General features: G+C 29.4%; 1 protein-coding gene across 5 annotated transcripts in view; it reads left to right on the forward strand.

Moving 5' to 3' along the window:
- Positions 1–25320, forward strand: part of LOC111635076 (elongation factor 1-delta-like) — a 62159-nt gene that overhangs the window by 14119 nt on the left and 22720 nt on the right. For 3 of the 5 annotated variants that reach the window (XM_023379924.1, XM_023379925.1, XM_023379926.1), the window contains one exon: positions 14582–14659. The exons of the other annotated variants lie outside the window; for them this stretch is intronic. In XM_023379924.1, coding sequence (XP_023235692.1) covers positions 14582–14659 — 78 coding nt within the window. The remainder of the gene's footprint in view (positions 1–14581; positions 14660–25320) is intronic. 5 annotated transcript variants of the gene reach the window in all.

Below are 25320 nucleotides of genomic sequence, written 5' to 3' on the forward strand. Positions count from 1 at the left end.
TGTACTAATGCTACTTATTTTCTTTTAATTAGCGTACATATACAGTGAAAACTTCTTGTAATCATTTTGGAACCTGTTTATATAGATAACACTTCAGAATAAGTAAATAAGATTACAATTAATGGAAATTCTGGTTTTATCAACACTGACATTGAAAAGGCATATAACTGTAACCCACTTAGTATATATTAGGTTGGGGAAAAAGAAATCCATTATTTTTACGTTCATTTCAAGTCTTTATTTAACATGGTTTCGGTTGTTCGACTTGGATCAAATATGCACCGTTTTGTTTTATAATTTGTTGCCATTTTAAAGGTAACTTCATAATTCCTCTCTCTTAGAAGCCCTGCTCCCTATTGGCGAAAAACTTGACTAAGTGATTTTCGCAATCCTCTCTTGATGCCAATTTCTTATCACCGAGGAAATTTTGTAATGATAAAAAAAGATGGTAATCGCTTGGTGCCAGGTCTGGACTATAAGGTGGATGCATCAAAACTTCCCAACCAAGCTCCTGGAATTTCTGGCGAGTCACTATAGATGTGTGTGGCCTGGCGTTGTTGTGAAGAAGTACAACACCTCTTCTGTTAGCCAATTCTGGCTGCTTCTGATCAATCGCTAGCTTCAAACGGTCCAATTGTTGACAGTAGAGGTCCGAATTTAGTGTTTGGCCATATGGAAGCAGCTCATAGTAGATGATTCCTTTCCAGTCCCGCCANTTAGCAAACTATCATTAAAAAAAAACACTATTTGAGCATAGAAGACTTGGAAATTTATTGTTATTGAAAAATAATTAAAGATTATATCTTAATTTGATATGTGCAATAGATATTATATCAAATATTTGTAATTTTATTATGGTATGAATATTTCATTTATTTTAATTAATGATTTTTGGTTTAAATTTTTATTTTAAAACTTGTTATATTGTGCAATAAGAGCTGATAATTTAATAATTTATTTGTTCTAATGGTTACTTTGAGACTATTTATACTTTTTTAATAATAATTTAATATTATGTATATGTTACTGTGAAAGACTGAAATTAGAGAATGTCGACACATACAAAATACAGTCGACCCCCCCCTATAACACAAGTTCCTATAGTTCGGATTCCTATATCATGGGGAAAAAATTGCGACAGTATTCGTACAAACATACTAAAAAAACCTCATATAATTCGGTAAAACATCATCGCTGACTCATGTTGCGACAGGATTGCACAAACCGTTGAGTTTAAACAAGCAGCGGACCTACCAAAAACCATTTATTATTTAACGTCCATAAAAAGTATATGTTACTGTGAAAGACTGAAATTAGAGAATGTCGACACATACAAAATACAGTCGACCCCCCCTATAACACAAGTTCCTATAGTTCGGATTCCTATATCATGGGGAAAAAATTGCGACAGTATTCGTACAAACATACTAAAAAAACCTCCTATAATTCGGTAAAACATCATCGCTGACTCATGTTGCGACAGGATTGCACAAACTGTTGAGTTTAAACGAGCAGCGGACCTACCAAAAACCATTTATTATTTAACGTCCATAAAAATTATATTTATATTAATGATGTCTCTAAAATTCAGCAAATTTTTCACAAAAAAAATAATTTATCAGGAAGCACACGAGCGCCATTCGATGACAATCTCCACGACAAAAACAAGCCTTAGCAATGGTAAACAGTGCATGCTCAGTAAGTAATCCTACAATTTTTTGTTTATAGCATAGTTTATATGGATTATTCCCAAAAAATTATACATATTTTGGAAATGTTGAGTCGAATTAGTCTAGAATCGATTAATTTTATGGAAGAAACCTTTCAAACAGCAGTAGTCCATAAACTGCATGCATGCTGGGCTCTGATTGGCTGCACTCCTAAAAGCTGGATTCATAAAAACAGGAACGTATCTACCGTGTTATAGGGGGTCAACTGTACATCGATGAAAGACCGAATATTTGGTTATATTATTATACATTTGAACAATCTCCAGTGTATGTCGACAAGCACAGATAAGCTTTGGTGGAGGTTGAAATGACACCCGAGAAGCCTGATGTTGACAGAGAGGCAATACTCTGTCACCAAATTCTTCGCTGTTTCCTTCTGCTCAAATTGGTGATACTATACAAATACAAGTCCCTGGTGTTGACTGTGTCTGTACAGATGCCCAAAATATGTTGGTGGTTGTTGGAATAGAAGACTCCAACTTTTATAAATTAGCAAACAAAAATGGTACCTCAAGCAGCTTTATACCCATAATCAGCTTATAATTCATAAAGAAAAGTTACTTTCCATATATGAGATTTCTTCTCAAGAAATATTACTGAGAGAAGCAGCTGCAGCTAATTTGAAAAGTAGAGGGCAAGGCTATACACTCTGTCATTGCAAAAAGAAGTGTTCCATGAATAAAATCAGTTGTAAATGCAAGGGACGCTTGTGCAATTTAAAATGCCATAACAGTTTAAGTTGTTGAAATAAATAAGATTGTATAATGTTAATCACATAATTTATATGTAAGTTTATTATTGTATTATTTTCTTTAATGATTTAGAATATACTGTTCATTTTAGGTTCAACAGTTTATTTACATGTGCTGTTACTTAAGCTTTCTCCTATTTTGACATATTAAAAAGTTGCATTTTTGTCTTAACGTAATAAAAATATTTTTATTCAACATTCATCATCAGTGCATGCTGAATGTGAACATTTGCCAGTGTAAGTGAGAAATAATGATACTTAGCAAATATTTCGTACATACACAAAACAACTTTGTGAATGCTGACATTCACCAGAGAATGTTGACATTCGCTAGATATCGGTCATTCGCAGTAACATATACATTATTTTAAAAATGATAGTATATATTTATATAAATGCTTATGTTTGCTAAAATTATTAAAGTTATATTGACAAATTTAATATTGTAACTAAGCTACAGGAATGAATCTGCAATCCTTTCTTTTTTTTATTCCTTTTTGGCTAAGATTTTTTTTACAATATGACATGACATAAATGTATCTTGATGACATACACAACAATAGTCACAAAGAAATTGGTTAGTTTGTCATTTTAAATGATTTAAATGGAATTTTTGATTGCATGTTGAACATAACATTGAATATATGACAAATCTTATGTTCTAAAATTAATATTGATAGTTATTGACAAAGGATAATTTTTATAAATTTATCTTAGGTTTATCTTAGATATATTGTTTATTTCAAAGTGAAATTGTCTATTACTTGATGATTTTATTAAGAATTAACATGCTTTATGTGAAGGATGTGATTAGCAAATAAAAAAAACCAGCAACAAGTTGCATAACTCTCCTGGCAAGAGTTAAAAATTGTGTGCAGCACCATCTGTTATGAGATTTTATTTAAAAGGAAAGCATACAAAAATCAGAAACATAGAAATACAAGATTTTCCCTTAAATGCATAATTTATATCAAGTATAAAGAATTTATTGACATACTAAGGTAAAGTTAAATAAATTTTGTAGCAAAGACACATATGCTGTATGAAAAATTTTATAATAGCAACTGAAAGTTACTTGTATATTATTTACATCTCTCTTCTACTAATGCTGTTCACTAAGTTTGTCCATTTGTATAGTTAGAGACTAATTATATTTTTTTATATAATATTTATTATATATGGTTTTTTAAGCCTTTATGCAAACATATCTAGTGAATTAATTTTGATTTTTTATTGTAATAAGACTGACTGATTATTATTTTTTGCATTGTAAGATCATATTTTAAATGAATCTAAAAAGAATCTAAAATTTTAAAACTAACATTAATTGCTTATATGAAGAATAATTATAAAATACGTCATACAAGCATTGCAAAACACCAGGGATGGACCATTGAAGGAAATCTGACAGATTCCCTATTTTGGTATATCAGTTGTCATAGTTAAATTTTAAAGCATTTTGAAATTTTAAAATTGCTGTGTTATATTGTCTTATGACTGCAAGAACATTGATAAAAGCATTTTTGAAACTAAAATTGATTTTATTATTTGATATTTTAACTTTTTTTTGAACTCTTTACAATTAACCTTCACACCCTTAGTTTGAGAACTGGTGTTAATGAAGTAGTCTAAAAATTAAAACAAAACACAAAAAATCACAAATAATTATAATTTAAACTGTATCATTTATTATTTATTAATTTTAATTTTAATAATCTTGATTGCACAACAAAAAATAATTCCTGATTAACTTTTCTTTCAGTTCATTAATTAATATACAGTAAGACCCTGCTTAACACTAATTCGATATAACACGGTCTGCTCATAGCTTTAAAAAAGCTCAAAATTTACGCTGATTTAAATTATTGTGGCATTTTATTGATTCATATATAATAGATTATTTGCAAACACAAACCAATCAGCAAAAGGTGGCAAAAAGGTGTACTTTCTTTAAATCTATGTTTGTTTGGTGCAATTTTGGAAAAAATATAACATCATGGATGCCATAGGAAATATAGACTTTGCTTGGCAAGAATTAACTGATAAATGCACAAATGAAGTGTGGAAGAAGTTATGGCCGAAGGTATCCAAGAATTCTCAACGAGAAGAGCCTATCGCTGTATCGTTAGGTTGACCAAACTCAACCTAATTGATATAGCAAGACTAGGAGATATAGACAAACAAGATATTGATGAGAGCCTTACCAACGATGACCATCAAGAACTGGCAGAACATGGAATCCATGTAGAACTGGAAAACAGATGTTCTGAAAACAAAGAACCCAAAAAAATTTCTCTACAGATTTCCTTAGTAAAAGTTTGCCAAAATCATTGATCAAATTGTAGCAAATGATCCAGATTTTTAAAAGAGTGCAAAAGCAAAACAAGACGTTTTGGATGTGATCTTCTGCTACCGACATTTGCTTAAGGAAAGAAAAAAGCAACAAATGAAACTTCACGACTTTATTGCAAAAAAATAAGAATTTCAGAAAAGTCAGGACCTTTGTCACAAAAAATGAACCTTACATTTCTGTGTGCATTGTGTTTGTGTTATTTAACATATATTAATTTATAAATTAATATAAAAATAACTTAAAATTAAAGTAAAATTTGTTTATTTTTGGTTGCTTGTTCCCTACTCTATTTATTCTATGTTAAAATGACCTCGTTTAACTCTGTTTCGCTTAGCGCTTTGTTGTCTAGGAACACATCCCCCGCGTTAAGCGGGGTGTTACTGAATTAATAAGTTGTTTAGGTGTCATTGAGTCGGCACTGACTCCTGGTGACCTGATGGATTAGTTATCTCCAAAATTTTCTAGCCACTATTGTGTTTGTCAGTTTATGCAAGGACAGACCAGTGACTTCCTTTATCTGGTTTTCTATATGATTATGACTTTAATATTATAGGATATTTATTAAGGGACAAATTTACTACAGTTATGCTTTTCTAAAAATTATTTGTTTTATAATTAAATCTTGTAAATAGAGTGTTTTCTTCCTTTCTGAAGTCAAATAGATTTTCAGTTCTGGATTAACAACAGGCCAAATTTCTTTTATATAAAAAAATAATAGAGTTTAATAGAGTGTTTTACTCTATTTTAAACTTTTAATAATTAAATGATGATAAAAATAAATCTTTTAAAAATTGAAAAAATAATTTTTTGGAAAAAAAATTTAATTAAAAGCAGTTAATTTATTGAAAATATTTAATTTATTTAACTGTTTTGTAAAATCATTTTGCTCATGTATGATTATTCATATTGTGTGCACAATATTTCAAATGGTAGTTGAAAGTCAGGAACTACATACTTTCATTGTATGTGAATCCATAAATGAATTACAATACAAAAACAAACATACTGTGTCCATTCTTGGTCCCTTCCTTTACTGTATCGACATGCTCATTGTTTTATCTAATGGCAGATGCTTTTGCACTTCTGTTGCAAATTTCAAATTGTTATTGCCATTTCATTATTAAGTTTATCGTTATAAGATACCGATTGTCTAAAAATGAAACATGCTATTCAAGCTGATATTGCTGCCATAAATCAACACCCTGATCTTTTGCACAAAGTTTTTGATCATTTTGTAGAGTTTCAAATAATTCATTTGTAATTGAAGGAAGCTCCCTTAGACATTTTCTGTCATAAACAATAAAATTGTATTACTTTGCACATAAACCTAGCATGCTTTGTTTTCTCTCTCTTAATATAGGAAAAACAATTCTCTCTCAAAATATATCTGTTGACTCAGTGCCTTCTTGTATTTGAAAATTCCGGAGTTTGTATTTCACATAAGCCTAAAAAACTTAAATTGTAAGCATCTACATTTTCTGTTTTTTTTAAAATATTTATTGTAATTTTAATAACATTAATAGTACATTATTTTTTACAAATGCAAATATTCACTGATTATAAAAAAACCAAACTGAAGAGAGGCAATCAATTACTACTATACTTGACATACAGTAGGTAATATTTAAGACAATCAGATTACAAGTTAGAATATAAATAAATGAATAAAGTTAGAAATATCCATAAATACACATATGTATTGACTGTCTACTACCATTATTTACCAATATAGTTACTGATTCATTCACTGTACTTAAAAATATTATAACATATGTTTATCAGTATTTAAAACAGTTGTAATATATCAATGGCTAAGAAGTGATACCATGTATCTACAAAATTCATATCACAGTGAGAACTTGTAACTACTTTATTATTATGTTTAAAAAATTGGACAGTCACCAAAACTTTGTCATCAATAGGAGACCTTGAAAGACAGAAAAATAAGTAAAAAGTTTGTCTATTTTGAGAAAATTTAATTTTTAAAACAGTTGTTTACTTCTGTAAACTTACAAGTTTGCAGATATGAGGTATCACTCCTTAGCCATTGATGTGCTGTCAACTGTCAAAGATTAAAGTTTAGGAACATCTATATTGTATTGTGAATGATGTAAAATATATTTGCATTAGAAAGCAACAAGCATATTAAAGTCCTTATTATAATTTTATTTAGTGCAAATATGTATTTAATTAAACTAAGTAAGCCTTTCATATTTCTGAGTTTTAACTTCTGAATGAGTTGAATTAGAAAGTGATGATGATTCAACCCTTTCAGAAGTAGATTTAAATTTTGGCATATTTTTTTGTATCATAAAGTTTTATAGGAAATAAATTGCATATTTTTATCTAACAAATTTATTTGGTTTTAATGCTTCCTTCAAAATGTTTGTTTATATTTGCTAAAGAAGTACAAGTAAATTGATGTAAGACTTTGTTATTGGTTTTTGAATATAATTTAAAATTTAAAAATTAATATAAACTTATTGTTAATATATTTTTATTAACAGAATAACATGTTAGCATATGCCTTAATTTGCAATTGATTTTTAATTTCCTTTAATCTATATTGAAATATCTATATTCTTTACTTTTTAATTAAAAAGAAATGTCTGTTTCAAAAATAATCGAATTTAATATTTTCTAAACTGGAAACAACTAAATACATTAATAATTATGGAAATAATTTTTAAACTTCCCAGATTTTAAAAACTTTTGCATGTCAAGAGATGCATATAAGTATTAAATAAAACTATTACATAATAATTTTTAATTTATGAAATTTTTTTACTCTGATATAATAATCAAACAAAAGAAAAATTGGAATGAAAGTTATTTTGAGAATGCTGAATATACGAAGTAACAGGATTTTGTTTGAATTGCCAAGGTGATTAATGTGCTAGCCCACCCCTCTGGGTAACTTGGGATTGAATCTGGGAGGTTGAAAAACTCCAGAAATTTTCAGAAGGTTTGTTTATCATGGATATGTTGGTCCATCTCTCATCATCTGGTTACCCCATTATGGATGTGATTTAAAAAGACTCTCTTAGTGTCCACAGGACAAAAACAGTAAAAAAATTATGCTGCTATTAATTTTGAAAGATTTATAAAAGTTTGACAAAATTTCTTCTAGAAGTTGAAAATTTATAAAATGAATAATCATAAATTTTTGCAGGATATATTTTTTTTTGTTTTTCAGATAGCCTTCTTTATTCAGCAAATAATGAAGAGCTGAATTCAAAAGTAAATACTTTGCCTATAGCAAATTATGCTAGGAATAAAATATGTTACAGATGTTAATTGTCTTTCATACAATTTTTTTAACCTCAAAGTGTATTTTAGAGCTTATATTGAGTAGAAAGTTAAATTTTTAAAATTTAATTTGCCTTTCAGTAATGTTAAAAATACAAAGTTATTCAATATCAAAAGCATTTTGTCTAAAAAATGTTCATATTTTTTATGTATAAAATTGACTGATTTTAAATAGCAAATATGCAGAATTCAATATAGGTTTACAGGCAATCTATCCTGTTTGTATATTTACTTTGTAGCATTTATTCAATAATATTAACAATTTATCTAAAGTGAAAGACAGGGTGGAATAAATAATTTATTTAAGCAAACCATGTTGATACTTAACATTTTGTTTCTTTATACTGTTATTTTTGCCTCTACATAATGTAGAGGCAAAAATAACAGTATCATCATTTAATTTACCCCAGAGAAAGTATGATAAAAAGATGATGCTATACTTTTCTTCTTCCTCATTCTCTCTTTAACTGTACTTGCTTTTTCACTTTTTTCTTCAATTATAAAGAATGATCTATTAAAATTGATTTTCTGAGTTAGTAATAGATTGGTAAGTGAGAAATCTAATTGTTTAGAAGAGCAGAGAATGGTTCCAAATATTTTTTGAATAATATCCTGAATTAGCAAGTCAGACTAATTGTGCTTAAAATGGTGAAAAAGAGGTAAAGTTGTTTAATGTCAATGCTGTCTGCTTTGAAGTTTACAAAATAGTTATCTTATCATTAAATATATATCTTCTTTATTCATTGTGATAGTTATATGTGCTGATATAATATAAATAAATTATATTAGATCAGCACACCTTACAAATGAAAGAAAAAACATGATATAAAGTATAATAGAAACGGAGTGCTGACTGTACTATTAAGAATTCTTGTAGTGGAATTAGTTGAAAATTAATAAAAATGGATTTAGGATCACAGCATAATTATACTTAGCAAGAGTTCCATGCTATTGAGTATAGTCTTGATCTCTGCAATACTATTATTACATAATTCAGTGATGTAAGGTGATGAGTTGTTTTATTATTTTTGCAATGAATATGTTAGCTTATTTATTAGATTACTATTATCTATTTTGTGAATAGTATCTTCAAACAAACTTTTATTACTATTTTTTTATTTATATTAGTGCTCAGCATTATCTTTTACCTCATTCTCTTTGTTTAACTGTACTGTTATGTGCTGATTACAAATGCCAAGGATCACTTCTCTGATTTGATGCCATTTTTGGTATTTTCAGTTGAATTTATACTGTAGTTTTCATAATTCAACTGGCTGTTGCAAGCTGAAAATCTTAAACAAATACATTTGGGATGTGTTAATCCTGATTAATATACTTATTTGAATTACTATATTTATGCTGATAGTTAGGTAACTTCTAAAAAATTTACTTTAAAATGTATTGAATTGTTGCTGCACATGAAATAAAGCTTTGCCCAAACTGGCTGCATATAAACAAATTTGTTGTTTTTCTCATTTCATATGAAAATGATTATACTGTAATAAATCTCATTACAGAAATAAACTTGGTTTAATATTTTCTCATTTATTGTATTTTCCACCAGTTGCTTCAATCACAATTAGGGATTGCAATTGCTGGATCCAGTGCATTCTTCGGCCTGTTGGATCCAGCACTGCGGATCCACAAATACTCAATTAACTTTCTAAATAATGGTGCAAAAGTCTACGTTATCAGCGTTGTTGCTTTGCTATGTGCACTATCTCGAGCGATAGTGACATTGCTGTTCAGTGCGGCACGTGCTACACCCCCTCTCTACACTGCACCATCTGTCTGCCCTATTATTTCTGCTGGTCTAATTGCCAGTTGACTTTCTGCTCTCGCTAAATAAAGTGACTTCGTGCTAAATAAAATAAGTAACGCCTCTCCTAGTCCTGGTGCATAATTCTAATTTACAGTCAGTTGTGATGTCAATGAATCATGTGACGGAACGATCACAGTTTAAACCTACAGGGAGCTACAGACTCGCGGATTGTCCACAAAAGCTAAGCTATTCCTCCAGGAGATGACCGTCACTAGCTAATAGAAAACCTTTTATTTCAGCTCAATCAATATTTTATCAGAGACAAAATAAGAAAGTTTTCATACTTTTTTTTTGGAGATCGCGTGATGATAGGGAGTATCGTCGTTCTCTCTGCTAAGCCTATCGTGTGTTTAACAGGCAGTCCAGCTGATATTGATGCCAACATCACTCGCGGTCAGCTAGTACTATGCCTTTAAGGAATGGGAATTGGCCCATCAAAATATAAACACCGTTGTTGCCACTGATGGATCGAAAACCACCACACCATGACTGCGGCTTTCATTGACTCAAAAAACAACATCATGGCTCACTTCTCTCTCCAACCTGAGGCCTACACTTGACAACAGAATACGACTTTTAAAAAATCACCAACCAAAGATATGTTTTTGCAAAAATATGTAAAAGAAACAAAGGGCAAAGAATTGAATTTGATTCTTGACTGCTGCACTAAGTGGAACAGTTTCCTCAGCATGCTGGAACGTTTCTACAGTATAAAAGTTTGCATCGATAAAGCATTAATAGACACTGGCTCAGACACTAAATTCTCCGCTGAGTGGTCACTATTCAATGAGTTGATCACCAGTCTTCAGTTGGCTAACTACTAGACTACTACTAATTACTTATTCACTACTTTACTAACACTAATAATTAAATTACTTATAAATAACTACAGACTGATATGTTGAGCCTGTATAAGAAAACTGGTAAGACTGATAGCCACTTAGCCACTGATTATCTGTCCTTACATTATTATAATATAATATATTAATATAAGTTAATTAGTAGAATTACCTTTGCTATNGAATCGATTAATTTTATGGAAGAAAATCTTTCAAACAGCCGTAGTCCGTAAACTTGACACGTGTCGGGTTGTGATTGGAAGGATTCGTAAGAAAGCGGATTCCTAGAGAATGGAACGTATCTCTATCTTATAGGGGGGTCGACTGTACTAATTACTTACTCACTACTTTACTAACGCTAATAATTAAATTACTTATAAATAACTACAGACTGATATGTAGCCTAGAGTCTATATAATAAAACTGGTAAGACTGATAGCCACTTAGCCACTGATTATCCGTCCTTACATTATTATAATATAATATATTAATATAAGTTAATTAGTAGAATTACCTTTGCTATTATTTAACTTAAAGATTACATTATAATTATAATCTAACTAAACATTTAAAGTTAATTATCTCTATCTCAAGTGTTAAACTGAACCAAAGTTAAGTTTACTACCTAAATGTGTAAGAAGTTTTACTAATTTATAGACCAATCTAAATAATAAAAGTTTCTTAAGTAAAGATAATTCACTACTCATCACACTAGATATACTAAAAAATTATGTACCAGAACCATTTATGGTGTGATCACATAAAAATAAGATTGATAAACAAACACTTTCGAACCGCATCTGGGCTCTGCTTCAGGTTCCAAACAGTTTCTAGATAGATGTTCGATATCCATTAAAAATCCGTTTGGTCAACATGTCATTTAAAGTTTGAGTTCAAATCGTAAGTTCAAATGGATTTATACAAATCAAGTTGCGCATGCGCGACCAGTTCGCCCATTCATGTGTGACGGGTGAATTAGAGCGTGTTGTGAATTAACTCTTACCAGGCCAATGACATCTATCTCAAGTATTTGATGCATAAATTTTAAAGAGGAGATGCTGTTGTTGTTGGCCTGGCAAGAGTTAATTCATGACACGGTCTAATTCACCCGTCACACATGAATGGGCGAACTGGTCGCACATGCGCAACTTGATTTGTATAAATCCATTTGAACTTACGATTCAAACTCAAACTTTAAATGACATGTTGACTGAACGGATTTTTTACGGATATCGAACATCTATCTAGAAACTGTTTGGAACCTGAAGCGGAGCCCAGATGGGGTTCAAAAACATTTGTTTATCAATCTATTTCGTGACCACACTGTAAATGGTTCTGGTACGAAATTGTTTCTTAAATATTTTTAAAAAAATTGTTTTATTTCTTAAAAAAAACCCATAAATTTCTGGATAGATAGATAACACTATTTCAACAAAAATACATCTGCACTGCATCCAGCAGGAATGATGTTGGTCCAGCAAAAATCCAGCTGGATTAAAAACACTGCTGGATTGCAATCCTTAATCACAATGTTAACATTACTGATTTTGTGAATTTTTGGGATTTAATGCATTGAAAACTTTATTCCTGTATGAATTTACATTTCAAATAATAATTTTTGAAAAAGAAATGTACTGTATTTCATGGTTGGATGATATTGACAAAAATTGTTTATGTTTCAAATTGTTATGGTAAAGACACATCAAATCTCAACAGGAAACAAATAAGTATCCTAGGTTATTGTTGAAAGAGTTTTAACAGTATTTACCTTTGTGCAAAACATGTCTAGAGATGCCATTTGTACATTACACATTGTATGTACAGTGGTGCCTCATATAACGTACCCCTCGAATAACGGACGCTGCGAATAACGGACTTTCCGTTCTGCAGTTACGTGAGACGAGCAATGTGAACAATTTCTTCGAACAAGTGCGAATGATGTTTCCACTCTTTTGCCGTTGCCAATGACAATCTGCTATTTTTAGGATATATTAGTATTATTAGTATATCTGAAGTAGAAATGTAATGTAATATATGTTGATAATTTAAATAAACATTAAATGTAATGTAATATATCTTGACGATTCAAATAAACGAAATGTAATTGTGTAGATGCCAAGGTGACGGGACGAAAAGAGGTTGTAAAAAACAAACGGAGCGAGAGTAGCTCGTAGAAGTGTTTAGTTATCTTAATTAATAAAGAATTATTCGTATCATATAATCTGGCAAGTTAAGTCATTTATAATGCATCATGGCTTCTAAAAAAAAACAGAAAGGTGATTTCAATTGAAACAAAGCAAGAAATCATCAGGAGTGAAAGTTGACAAAAACTTTCTTGTCGAATGGGGAGAGGTTCAGGAGTTTACCAACACTAATTATACAAATAGAGCTGAGTCCAACAGGATCAATGATCTCTACGATGACACCTTTGTCTGTCATTTCCGACAGGTGTTAAAGAAGAAAGAGAAACAAACCACCTTGGTCATGTTTTTCAAGAAGCCAGCGGGCAAAAAACAAAGGATGGAACAAGATAAGTTGACCCTGCAAGTTCCGGTAGCCTCTTCTGAATCTGACTCCGATTAAAAAACAATAAAAAAAAAAGACCCGCTGCAATGCGTAAAAAGTCTTTATCTGTATGAATGTGTAAAGAAAGTGTTCTTCCACCTCCTCCTCACAACATCTGACTACCCGGCATAATTGGTGTCTGCTCCATTTTCATTTTTTATGGTACAGTACGGTTATTTTATGCTGCGGAACGAATTATATGTTTTAACATGTATTTCTATGGAAAAATGCGTTTTGTATAACAGACGTTTCACTTAACGGACGTGCACCTGGAACGGATTAATTACGTTGTACGAGGCACCACTGTATTACAATGTGTAATGTACAAATGCCATTTGTACATTACATAAAATGAAGACTTTCATGGTATAGTTTATACATTCTGAATGCATACATAAATATATATAATATAGTTATTTTTTTATATTTTGTGCATTCTGACATGTTTTTAAGGATATTTAGATTTTATGTAGTCTTCAATTTAACATTTTTTTTTTTATCAGTTCCTTGAAAGAATGTTATAATTTCTACTGTATTTATTTCTAGTTTCAGATCATGTCAATTCCATGATAGTTTAGTGTTTTGTGTTTTTCTTGGTGTATGTTAATTTTTATGTTGAATAGAATATGCTGTTTTTGCTAACTGCTGATTATGTATTATATATGTGTGTTTGAAAAGTGTCAGAAGTTTAACTTGTGTTTCATTGGTAGCTATATCTAATATCAGTATACAAAAGTGTCTTTTCCATGAGAGCAGCATGCAAATAATCCTGATTATCTAAATGCAATTGGCTGCTTATTACTATAAAAAGTATGTAATGTGTGTATTTTGCTTACTATAACTTTTTATTGGATTGTTATTATGCATCTATAATATTTTTTCTGTAAACAAAAATATGGTTTATGTTAAGCAAAAAAATGAAAATATTCATGAAAATGACACCTTATTGCAAGAGTAGAGGATTTATCATTGAATTTCTAACTTAAAATCATTAAATGAGATATTATGAATTCAAATAGGATAGATTGCCAGCAAATCCAAATATTTGTTTGTGTGTGTGTGTGTATATATAATATATATTATTTCACTATTTAATTTATGTAATTGAAAAACATTCTATGATATCATAGAAAGAAGAGATTAATCTGGTTAAAAGTTATATTTTTAAAAACTTAAAAATAAAATCATTCAGATTTTAATTTTCTTTGTTAGGAGAGCCAGAGCTCCCAAAGTACTATAGTCAGTGAAATAGCCCGTGTACGTCAGCATATAAAAAATTCCTTGCAGTCAGTGAGTAATATTTTCCCCTGCTTTCTTTGTTAAAACATTTACTTTTACTTCAGCTGCTTTGCTTTAATTTCCTGGTGGTTTGTGCTCTATAACTTTTGCTATCTACTCATTACTTTATTCTATTAATCTGCAAATCACTTATTCTTCTCTATATATGTATATAATTTAAGATATATATGTTTATTTAGAAATTGTGATTATAATATATTGAAAAAGTTATTATTTTATAAAGAAAAAACACGTGCAACTTATTCAGAAAACTGTGTAAAATAAACATATGTAAATAAATTTTTTGTGTAAAATTTATTTATTTATGTTTCTTGTTGCATATAATTCTTGTGTTGTTGTTGTGTATATGTCAGTGATAGTATAAGATAACAGTATTGCTCACACAAGAATTTATATTTGAAAAACTTCTCTTACTTTTTTGACAAAACTTCTGTTATATGTTGCACTGTTTCATTTTGTTTGAAGATAATTATGCCTTAGAGAAATATCAACAGAATATTTAATTTTGAAAGGTGAGTCACATTTATGAATTAAAATTCTTAATAAAGGTAAGTGTAATTTTAATTTAATATAAAAAATGAAAATTATTTTCTTTCATAGTTAGTAATGAAATTTTAATATTTGTGATGATGATTTTGAATTTATAATGTACCCATTAAGGATCAGATCATACAAAATTATAAATATTTTAAAATAGTTTTATTGATAAATTATATTTTGTGGATTATTTTACTTAAAATTGTTATATAAACATGCATTATATTTCAGTTTTATCATTGTTACTGATTTATAATTGAATAAATCAATTGTCATGACTGATATTTTTTCATTCTTTCATTTAAGGGCTAAATCTGGAGCTGTATCACAGAACTACTTAATTACCTTATATCTTATATATGTACAAAGTTAATAAATATTAATGATATGGCTCAATCTCATATTATTAATGTCTTCTAAAGATTTCATTTAATATGCAAATGTTTTCATTTAATTATATTTTTATCTTAAATTTACATATATTTAAGTTGAAGGAATATATTTTGAACTACATTCAGACAATATAAAATAACTCTAAAAAGTTTCTATAAAATAAGAAATGGAATTTTGGAACAAAATTCAATGATTGAATAAAAGCATCATACAAAAATTTGTAAATTTAAGAACATAAAGATTATAACTGCTTAAAATGCTTCTTCCTTTTTATAAAATTTTATAAAAAATAAAGACAGACATGCAAATAAAATGAATAGATTTGTACAAAGAACAAGACACTTGCATTATACAAATAAATGAGATCTGCACAGCTGATCTATTAAAAGTAGTAGTAATTATAAATTTGATAGTGTGCTAATCACTGGAAGATCTTTAATAAATAATTATAGATTTCCAAATATGGAAACAGTTTTTAGAAAGCTGAAAGTCTTAATTTAAACAATGCTGTAGTAGAACATATTTTACATTTAAACAAAAGATGAACAGATATTGTGTAAATGCAATTTTTGTATAGTTTTCACATATAATAAAAGTAAAAGTAAAATTTAAAATAAAGTCAGTCATTTGCGTTTTAAGATAACCACCTATTAAATTGACCAAATAGTTTGTTAGAAAATTGTTTATACAGTACAGATATTGTTTAATTATTTCAAGAGCATTTTTACAGAAGCTGTATTTTTAATATAGTAAGACATTATCGTTAGAAAGTGAATTGCATATAAATAATCAGTTCCCATCAGTTGAAATCTTAACATAGGAATAAGCTACAAATTTTTATTTGGCTAATCAATCTTGAAAAGTTGTAACTAAATTGAGACTTAAGTCTAGTTTTTTATTTTACTAACTTTGTTTTTGCTACATTGCGTTATAACTTAGAGGACTTGAAAATTTCCCCAGATATTTATACTGCTTTTAAATCACTGTTATTGAGCTGAATTTTTTCTAACCAATCACAGCATAAAGTTTAAAATTTTGAAACAGTTGTTTTGAAATTTAAATTTGAGTTTTACAGTTGAAATTTGACAGTTAATCAAAAGCATACACATTTTGGAAGAAATACAATAAATCTGTTAGAAATCATTTGACTGTCAATAATAGATAAGAAATAAATTTAAATCTTTTTTTACTTTTGTATTTGTTCCTTGGCAGAAAAGGTGATAAAAATTATAGCCAAATGTGAGAATTTATCACAAAAAATATGATTTTTGAATAGCTTTGTGACAAGTTATCAACATATTTCTGTATTCACAAGAGAATTTTTTAATGAATTGAAAAATGTTAAAGAATATGAGAATAAATGATTAAGTTTTTATTTTGATAATTAACTTATGATTACTGTAAAAACAATAATATTGTGACAGTAAAATAGTCACCATAGTTTTGCATGCATAAGAGCATGCTTTTATATGTGAAAATTGCTTGCTTTTGTAGTTTTGAAACATGTCTTGCATTGCTTATAAGAGCATGCTTTTAAATATACACTTTACTGCTGTGACAATGTAAATATAATGATATAGTGAATATTCACTGACATCTCTATAGTAACCATTTTTGACAAGACTATGTCTTGTTTATAAAATCGTCCTGCCTTCTGGGTAACCAGCTTAGAGGTATGAAGGAGTAAATGACAGAAGTTGCAATTTGGCACAGAGTATTAGATGCCAAAATCATGCGCACATAAAAAAACCAGACTTGTAGGTTCTCAGGAGACCGAGGACTGAGTCAAAATAAAATTCAAAATGGTGATACTCTCTACAAACAGGCACTAGTGCGAGATTTGCACATGCATTGCTTGTTGGAAAGTGGGAAATGCAAACATTGCAAAATTGAATTTTGACAAACCAATCTTTGAAAAATACCCATTTACTTGTCTCGTGTTATTCCCAACATATCTCTGGTCGCAATGTGCTGATCTTGACTGGTTGACCCAAGATATCTCATTTCAGCATTGTAACTTTTTTTTGAAGTAGATGTCGTTAATTTGGAATCAGTGGAGAGACACTCAGATGAAACACATTAAACTGGTTAAGATATCTTCGTTTAATCAATGAATTAATGTACAAGAGTCTTTACATAACAGTAGGACGAACGTCCGCACGTGTCGACAGACGGTAGCCTGAACAAAGGAACAAGTTAAGACAAAGGGTCATAAAACCTTTTGTTTGGTTATTGGGTAGGTCCCTCTAGTGGGTCAAATTGGTTTGCGTCGAGAGTATCGCCAGTAGATAGCACTAGTCATTAAATTTTATATTAAAACTAGCTTCCAAAATATAATTTGTTTTTTTCTACATTTATTAATATATATATATTGTTTGTGCAAAATAAAAAAAATAATAATAATTTCGGACAATACGATAGGCAGGATTATTTTTCAAAAATGGGAAATTTTCGTTAGGCATCGACAAAATTCATCCTAGGGCGACACGCAATGTTGAGAAATTTTGAAATTGGATAGGTTAATTTCACCAAAAATGTATCATGAATGACGTTGTGGTCATGGCTGGCGAAGTTTAAAAGATCGTGCTCAAAACCAGCGATATCAAAGAAGATTGGAGAATGAGACCCCGCCTTGAGTGTCAAAGTGATTACGCTTAGTAGTGAGTCTCTGAGACATAATCTTGTCCCAAATACGGCCTTATTGTTTTAAGGTAAATGCACTGGTAGTGGACACTGCATGATTAGTGGACACTTTGAACTTCAAATATGAGTAATAAGGTTGTAGATGGCTTCACTGTTCAAACATACAAATCATTCAGTAGACAGAACTTCTGTCTACTGAATGATTTAGTAGAATGCACTAGTAGACAGAAGTTCTGTCTACTGGTGTGTTTACCTTACTTGTTAAAAATAAAAAGCCAAAATATAAAAATTTTTTCAATACTATAAAAGTATTTAATTTGTTTTGTTACACTCATATATTCTTACACCAAGTAGGTTACACTTATTACTGAGATTTTAAGTGTTTGAGGATGGCAATGATGCAGTTTCATGTGAGAGACTATGGTTAAGAGGATGAAAAAGGAAATTAGTTGGAAAGAGTCCCTCAACTACATTTAAAAACATTTGTTGTACATTATGTTACATGTATAAGTTAGATAGGTTTGCATTTTGTTTTGTTACAGTCACAGAGAGAGAGTTTAAGATACCTTCAAATTCAAACAATACAAGTATTTTCTATGTTGGAAATGTTGAATATGTTTTAGGTAACAGTTCTCAATGAAATAAAGCTTCGAACTTGGGCAATAGCACACAAACAGAAATGCAGACAAATAGAGAGCTCATAAACACAAATCTTGACAGCTGAAAAATGGGTGAAGGCTTTTCGAAATAGTTAAAATTTGTATTCAAAGGCAAGACTGTCCAATCAGAAATTTTGGTAAAGACTTCCTTAGAGTTAACCATGGGAAATTTGTAATTAATAAGTCAAACAAGGAAGATTTTTACCCCTTTAGGAAGTAGACATATTTCAGTTTTCTGAGATCAAATTTTCTACAATATATGATATGATTGGAAGCTAAAATGTTACAATTTTTCTGATTTATGGTTGCTGTATATTGGATCTTGTGTATGAACATCTCTTTAATCCAAACTTTTGTTTGGTAGATTATCTCACAGCATCATAGAAACATCTTTATTTTTTAAAAAATTGGATTACATTGCAAATGCATTTCAGATTTGCTATTAAAAAAAAATGTTACAATGTTAGGTTTAGCAATATGTAAGAACATGCTCTTTTAGATGCAGAAATAAGGTATCTGTTGTAAAATATCCATCATGTTTAACAGTCATTTATAAATCTTTTAGAAACAATTTTTCTATACTAAATCATTTTTTTTAATAGGAAGCTAAATATATTATAAAAATAAATATAAGGGAATGTTACATTTGACCAGAAAATTAGATTAAATTTAATATATATTTTGGCAAAGACAGATTGTTTTTCAGTTCACTGGCAGGCCTTGGAGTCACTCACTTTTCTCACTTGTATTCACTTTTTTGAAGTATCCTCACTTTTCTCACTTGTATTCACTTTTTTGAAGTATCCTCACTTTTCTCACATTTCAGGTCATTTTCTCACTTTTCTCACTTTTTTTGATCATGTCCATATGTTCAGTAAAGATGTAGGACCAATCAAAAATAATTTTAAAGCAAAACGATCTGCCAAATTATCGGACTAGAATTTTCTGGAAGAAAATACTTGGCCCTGAGCGGGACTCAAAATCACAACTTCTGCTTAGTGTTGTTAGGTTATAGGAAACAAAAATTCCTTTCGCATATGTAGGTCTTTCATGCACTTAAAAAATCCGTCTTGTTACAAATTCAGAAGCCAAAATTGAGCCAATATCAATTAAAGTTATGTACTCATGCCATATTGTCATTATTAGCCAAAATCTAGTTCTTCAAAGTTGCATTTCTATCTATGGGGATTAAAAATAAATATTTTAAGCATTCCTATGTTTTTGGCTGTTTTCTAAGAAAATCACTTTGTAGGGAAAAACACGCTATGCCGAGGGATTAATCTCTCAAGCTGATAACACTGCTCCGGCTTCTAAATTTAAAATATTTTATAATTATTAAAATTAGCACGAGACAGTGGCATAACCTCCTACCTCTAGATAAATTATTTCGTTTCTGACCATTTAATTATTTTTGTTATAGTCCAATAATTTGGCAAATCATTTGGTTTTAATTGACAATTGGGTTATGGAGTTGTCATTTACAAGAATATTTTTTTTACTTTATATATCTTTAAATAATTTCATAAACTTGAAATAAATAGAATAAAGTTATTTTAATGATTTCATAGCATATTGTTAATGTTTAATCACATCTATATATTCCTAAATGTATGTGTAAATTGACTACAAGTATAATTATTCCCGTGTAGTAAGTATTATAAGTATTTATGGTTTACTGGAAATATAGTAGCTTCTTGTTATATCACGCTTGGTGGGAGATAGAGAAAAAAGCGCAATATAACCGAGTACTAAAAATTCTGGGCTTGTACTAAACAGATTATACATGCTATGCAATCAGCTTAGTTTTTAATGCTGAACTTTATTCTTGGTTATATCGTATTAATTGACGTTTATGTAAACATCGATACCACCAATGCACATATAGCATTATTTCTTTAACAATGACATGTAAAGACAAATACTGTCGATATAAAAATGAAATATCAGTTACGATTTTATTATACAATATTTAATAAGCGATTTATTTTCACAATAAATTGCTTATTGAAAATTTTTAAAAATAAATATGGAACACATAATAGAACCATCATAAATTATAAAATTACAGAGAGTAAAAATTCTCTAAAAAACAAAATAAAGTTAGTTCTGTATAAAAAAAACCTTCAGAATTAAAGAAATCTTTTTCTTACACATTATGAAGTTAATTTGAAATTTCACACCTTTATGTGAATTGATGCAACAGGGTCAATTTTCACAAAGGTGTGAAATTTCAAATTGACAGAAATTTGTGAATGAGGAGATGGTACTTAAAACTAATAAATAAACAATTTTTAATATCAAAAGGAAACAAATGACAATTGATATGTCTATCTGTTTTGCATATTTAGATCTTGATGAATTTATTGTTTCACCTTCAGTGGTAGTTTTAAGGATAATGATAGAAATATGAGTATTGTATTTTGTTGCAAATAGAAATTCAATGGCAATTGGTATTTTAAAATTTGGAGGACCAAAAAAAAAAAAAGAAAAAGCGATATATCCTAATCCGCGATATTACAGTATATACAGAAATTTTTCAAATGTATTTAACCATAACAGAATAAAAAGAGGGACTTCTATTTTGCTGAGTTTTCCTTCCATGTTTTCACTTTGTTTTGTCACTATTACACTCACTTTTTACTCACTGTTTCTGTATTTCAACTCACTTTTCTCACTTTTTCGGAGGGAAAATGGCGCACTGAGGCCTTCACTGGTGATATATAACTTGCTTCTAGCAACTTAAATAGTTTTTCTGTAAAATAAACAAACACCTTTCTCTATTCCAGCACAATGTTTAATGCATTAAAAACGTTTTCGACTGTTTTGAGCAATCTTCCTCAGTTCAAATTCGAACCATATAACAAACAAAGTTTTTCTGAACTGAACAGTTATTTTAAGATGTGTCTCTGATCCAATAGCAACAGATAGATTGATTTTTTTATGTATATTTATTTTCTTGAACAGTAGATCAGTCTTTTATTAAAATTATTGTCTTTCAAAAATTTTTTAGGAAAAATTAATATTTGCAGACTTACTGTAAATCACTGCATATAGTAATATCATAGTCTTGGTTTGAGAAATTAATGTACATATATTATTTGGCAAATTAGTAAATATTGTACTACTACATGCAAAACTGGTATACTGCTATGCTACTCTGTACAGGTATACCTCAACTTATGTCGTTTCGAGTTACGTTGTTCCCGATTATACATCGTTTGTCAAAAAAGTATATGGAAAAATAAAAATCAAGTTTAAGTCATTTTATTCGACTTTACGTCTGTCCGCCACAAATATTGAAGTCGTAATATCACTAGAAAAGCGTTTAAAGCACATAAAATCATATTAAAATATATACCATTTACAAGTATGTACAGTACTGTATTTACAGTACATGCATTCGTAAATTTAGATTACTTTTTTCTGTACTATATTAAAAACTAAAATTTATTTGTTTGTAAGCTTAAAATAGATCCTTATAAACCATACATTATTAAAAATGCATTAATAAATAAAATACAGAACCGAGAATGGTAATTTATGATTTAGCCTAGTGACGGGTAGATTCGAAGACAAGTAAATTCGACTTACGTCGCTTTCCTGGAACCAATTACCGACGTAAGGCGAGGTATACCTGTATTAAGAATCTCACTCATTAATTAGTAGACTGCATGCAGAAGCCATGGCTTTTCATATTTCATTACAAAAAACATACAAAAATAAATAAATAACTTAATCATATATATTAAAAAGATAACTTATTAAAATCAGATTGATTTTAATAACACTACCATACTAGATATTAGATAACAATACCATTAATAATACCATAACAATACCATAATAATATAAGAGAAATAAAGAGCATTTATAACTATTTAATGAAATGAAATGGTTTTATCAAAAACATATACAAATATCCCTTGCTTAATGTGGTTTTGCTTAATGCAGGATTTAATTAATTTTGCCTATGTGTGGTTTTGCTTAATGCAGGATTCAATTAATGCTGCAATTAATTTTGCCTATTAATTGAATCCTGCATTAAGCAAAACCACATTAACAACATCTGGTAGCAGAAGTTTTAATTAATGCAGCTTTACCAGCTATCTTTATTTAACATAGATACCATATTTGATAAATGTGGTAGCATCGAGGGATTAGTTAATCACATTAATCAAGTGATATCTATATGGAGTTAGAAGCAGTGCCATGACTTGGTGACCAAATGTCTCAAATTAGGCCATACAGTTCTGCTTTTTGATATGCTATCTTAATTTTAAAACTCTCCTGAAAAATGTCCCGATTTTGAACTGTTTCATAATTATAACTTAATCGAAAATAGCCAATATTCATTGCATAAATTGTACGTCAAAAATGAATTGCATACAAGTTACAGCATAAAAACTTTAATATCCAATTTGTAGAAACAGTATCCCTATTTACAATTGTCCAATCTGGCAATTCTGTTTGCTATAAAGCAGTAAAGGTATATGATGTGCAAGTACTGCACTCTTGCAGATCAGTTATAAAAGGGAGTTGATGGTTTTTGCTAATTATCTGACAAGTGAATGAAAAAATGGCAGTTAAAGTAAACAAAGCTATGTTCAGAGGTGTAATTAATTGTTCATTGTTGCTAATGTTGCAGATCAGAATTTTGTAAACAAGAGTATGGATAAGAACCAATGAACATTTTTCTTATCCATACTCTTGTTTACAAAATACTGATCTGTAAAATTACAAAATAATGATAAGAAAGCTGACAATCATTAATTCATTTGATGTCATGTAAAATTATCCAGCCTAATGCCTGCTTTTTATATTTCTGGATCTGGTCACTTTACTGTGAAGAGCTTTTTGTGTGCCCTCTGAAGATTTTGTTTGGCTCTCCCTTTTTGAAAAAAAAATATTGTAGAAATGGTTGGTTATTTTTTTTAACTTCAATCAAAAGTATTACAGAATAACTTCACAGCAGCAAATTTAAAAATTGAAAATGAAAATAATATTATCATTAGGCTTACCATAAATTTTTTTCTCAAACCAGGACAATTTTGAAAAATACACCATAACCAGTGTTTTAACCTCTTCAATATTGCTCTTTAAAGCTGAGAAGAAAAAAAAAAGGTCAACAGGTTCGCTACAAAAACCCGGACAAAATTAATAGTTATCCAGGGCAATGAATTAGAAACCAGACAAAAAATTAAGGCTACTAGGATAAGTATATACTGTATATATGATTAAAAAGGCTAAATAGAGTAGAGATAAAAGCAAGTTTTAATACAACACATCTTTTTTATTAATAATATTTTTGAACCAAACATATATTATTATTACCATATTAGCCCAAATATAACGCGACCCCGAATTTAGCGCAACTCCGAAATTTTCATAAAGATATTTAGAAAAATAATAATAATACTCATAAAAGAATTCAAAGAAAGTAAAATTCAATCAGATAAACATTTATTTAGGTAATTATAGCTAATAATACAGGTTACATTCATGTCAATAAAATTAAGTAATGTAAAACAAAATTAATATTACGTAAGTAACAACAAAAAACGAGAATGTTTATTCAGAATCTGAACTGTTTTCAGAATGAAAACTCATTGATGTCAAATCGGTATCATCAGTATTTTCATTCACGCTTTCAGTATCCCACAAAATGTCAACCTCCGTCCAATTTAAATCATTGGAAATGTAGCATTTCTTGAAATTTTTAACTATCCATTCAGGTTCGATCTTCTGCCAGGCAGTCGCAATCCATTCTCCCAAAAGAGACTAAGTTTTTTTTTATTTTTTTCGAAGGTGTCAATGGATGATTGCCCGATAATAGATAATTTTTGTATTCTTTTCGAAGGTTAACTTTAAATAGTTTATTAACCGCCACATCCAAGACTTGCAACTGAGAAGTAATACCACCCGGTATTATTACAAGATCGGAATTCAATGCCTCAATTTTTTCCTTAACACTTGTCGTAAGGTGGCCTTAAATTGCTCGGACGTTCAGTCGCGTTTCAACCTCTGTAGGAAAATGTCCTTGTTTATATTACATTCCATTACTTAAACCTCGAATTTAGCGCGAGTCGATTTTTTAACAGAAAATAAATGGTCAAAAAATATCGAGTTATATTCAGGCTAATACGGTAATAAATTTGTATATATTGTATAATAAATTTTAATTTTACAATGTTTTGGTGAAAAAAAAATAGTAACTATTTTTACTGACTTGCAAACATTCCTTTTTTAACATTTTATACAGACAATACATATTCAAAAAGACAGAAATAAAGATTCAAGCTTGTTCTCTCTCTCGCCAAACAAAAAATGGAATTGATTCAATGCATCAAATTAGGTGAGTATCATGTGTAAAGCATTAAAACAAAGTAATTCAAAGTAGATAAGACAAAGTGTTCGTACACT

This window comes from Centruroides sculpturatus, unplaced genomic scaffold (genome assembly GCF_000671375.1).
Source record: "Centruroides sculpturatus isolate CEXI.00-Female unplaced genomic scaffold, Cexi_2.0 scaffold720, whole genome shotgun sequence".
Classification (NCBI taxonomy): Eukaryota; Metazoa; Arthropoda; class Arachnida; order Scorpiones; family Buthidae; genus Centruroides; species Centruroides sculpturatus.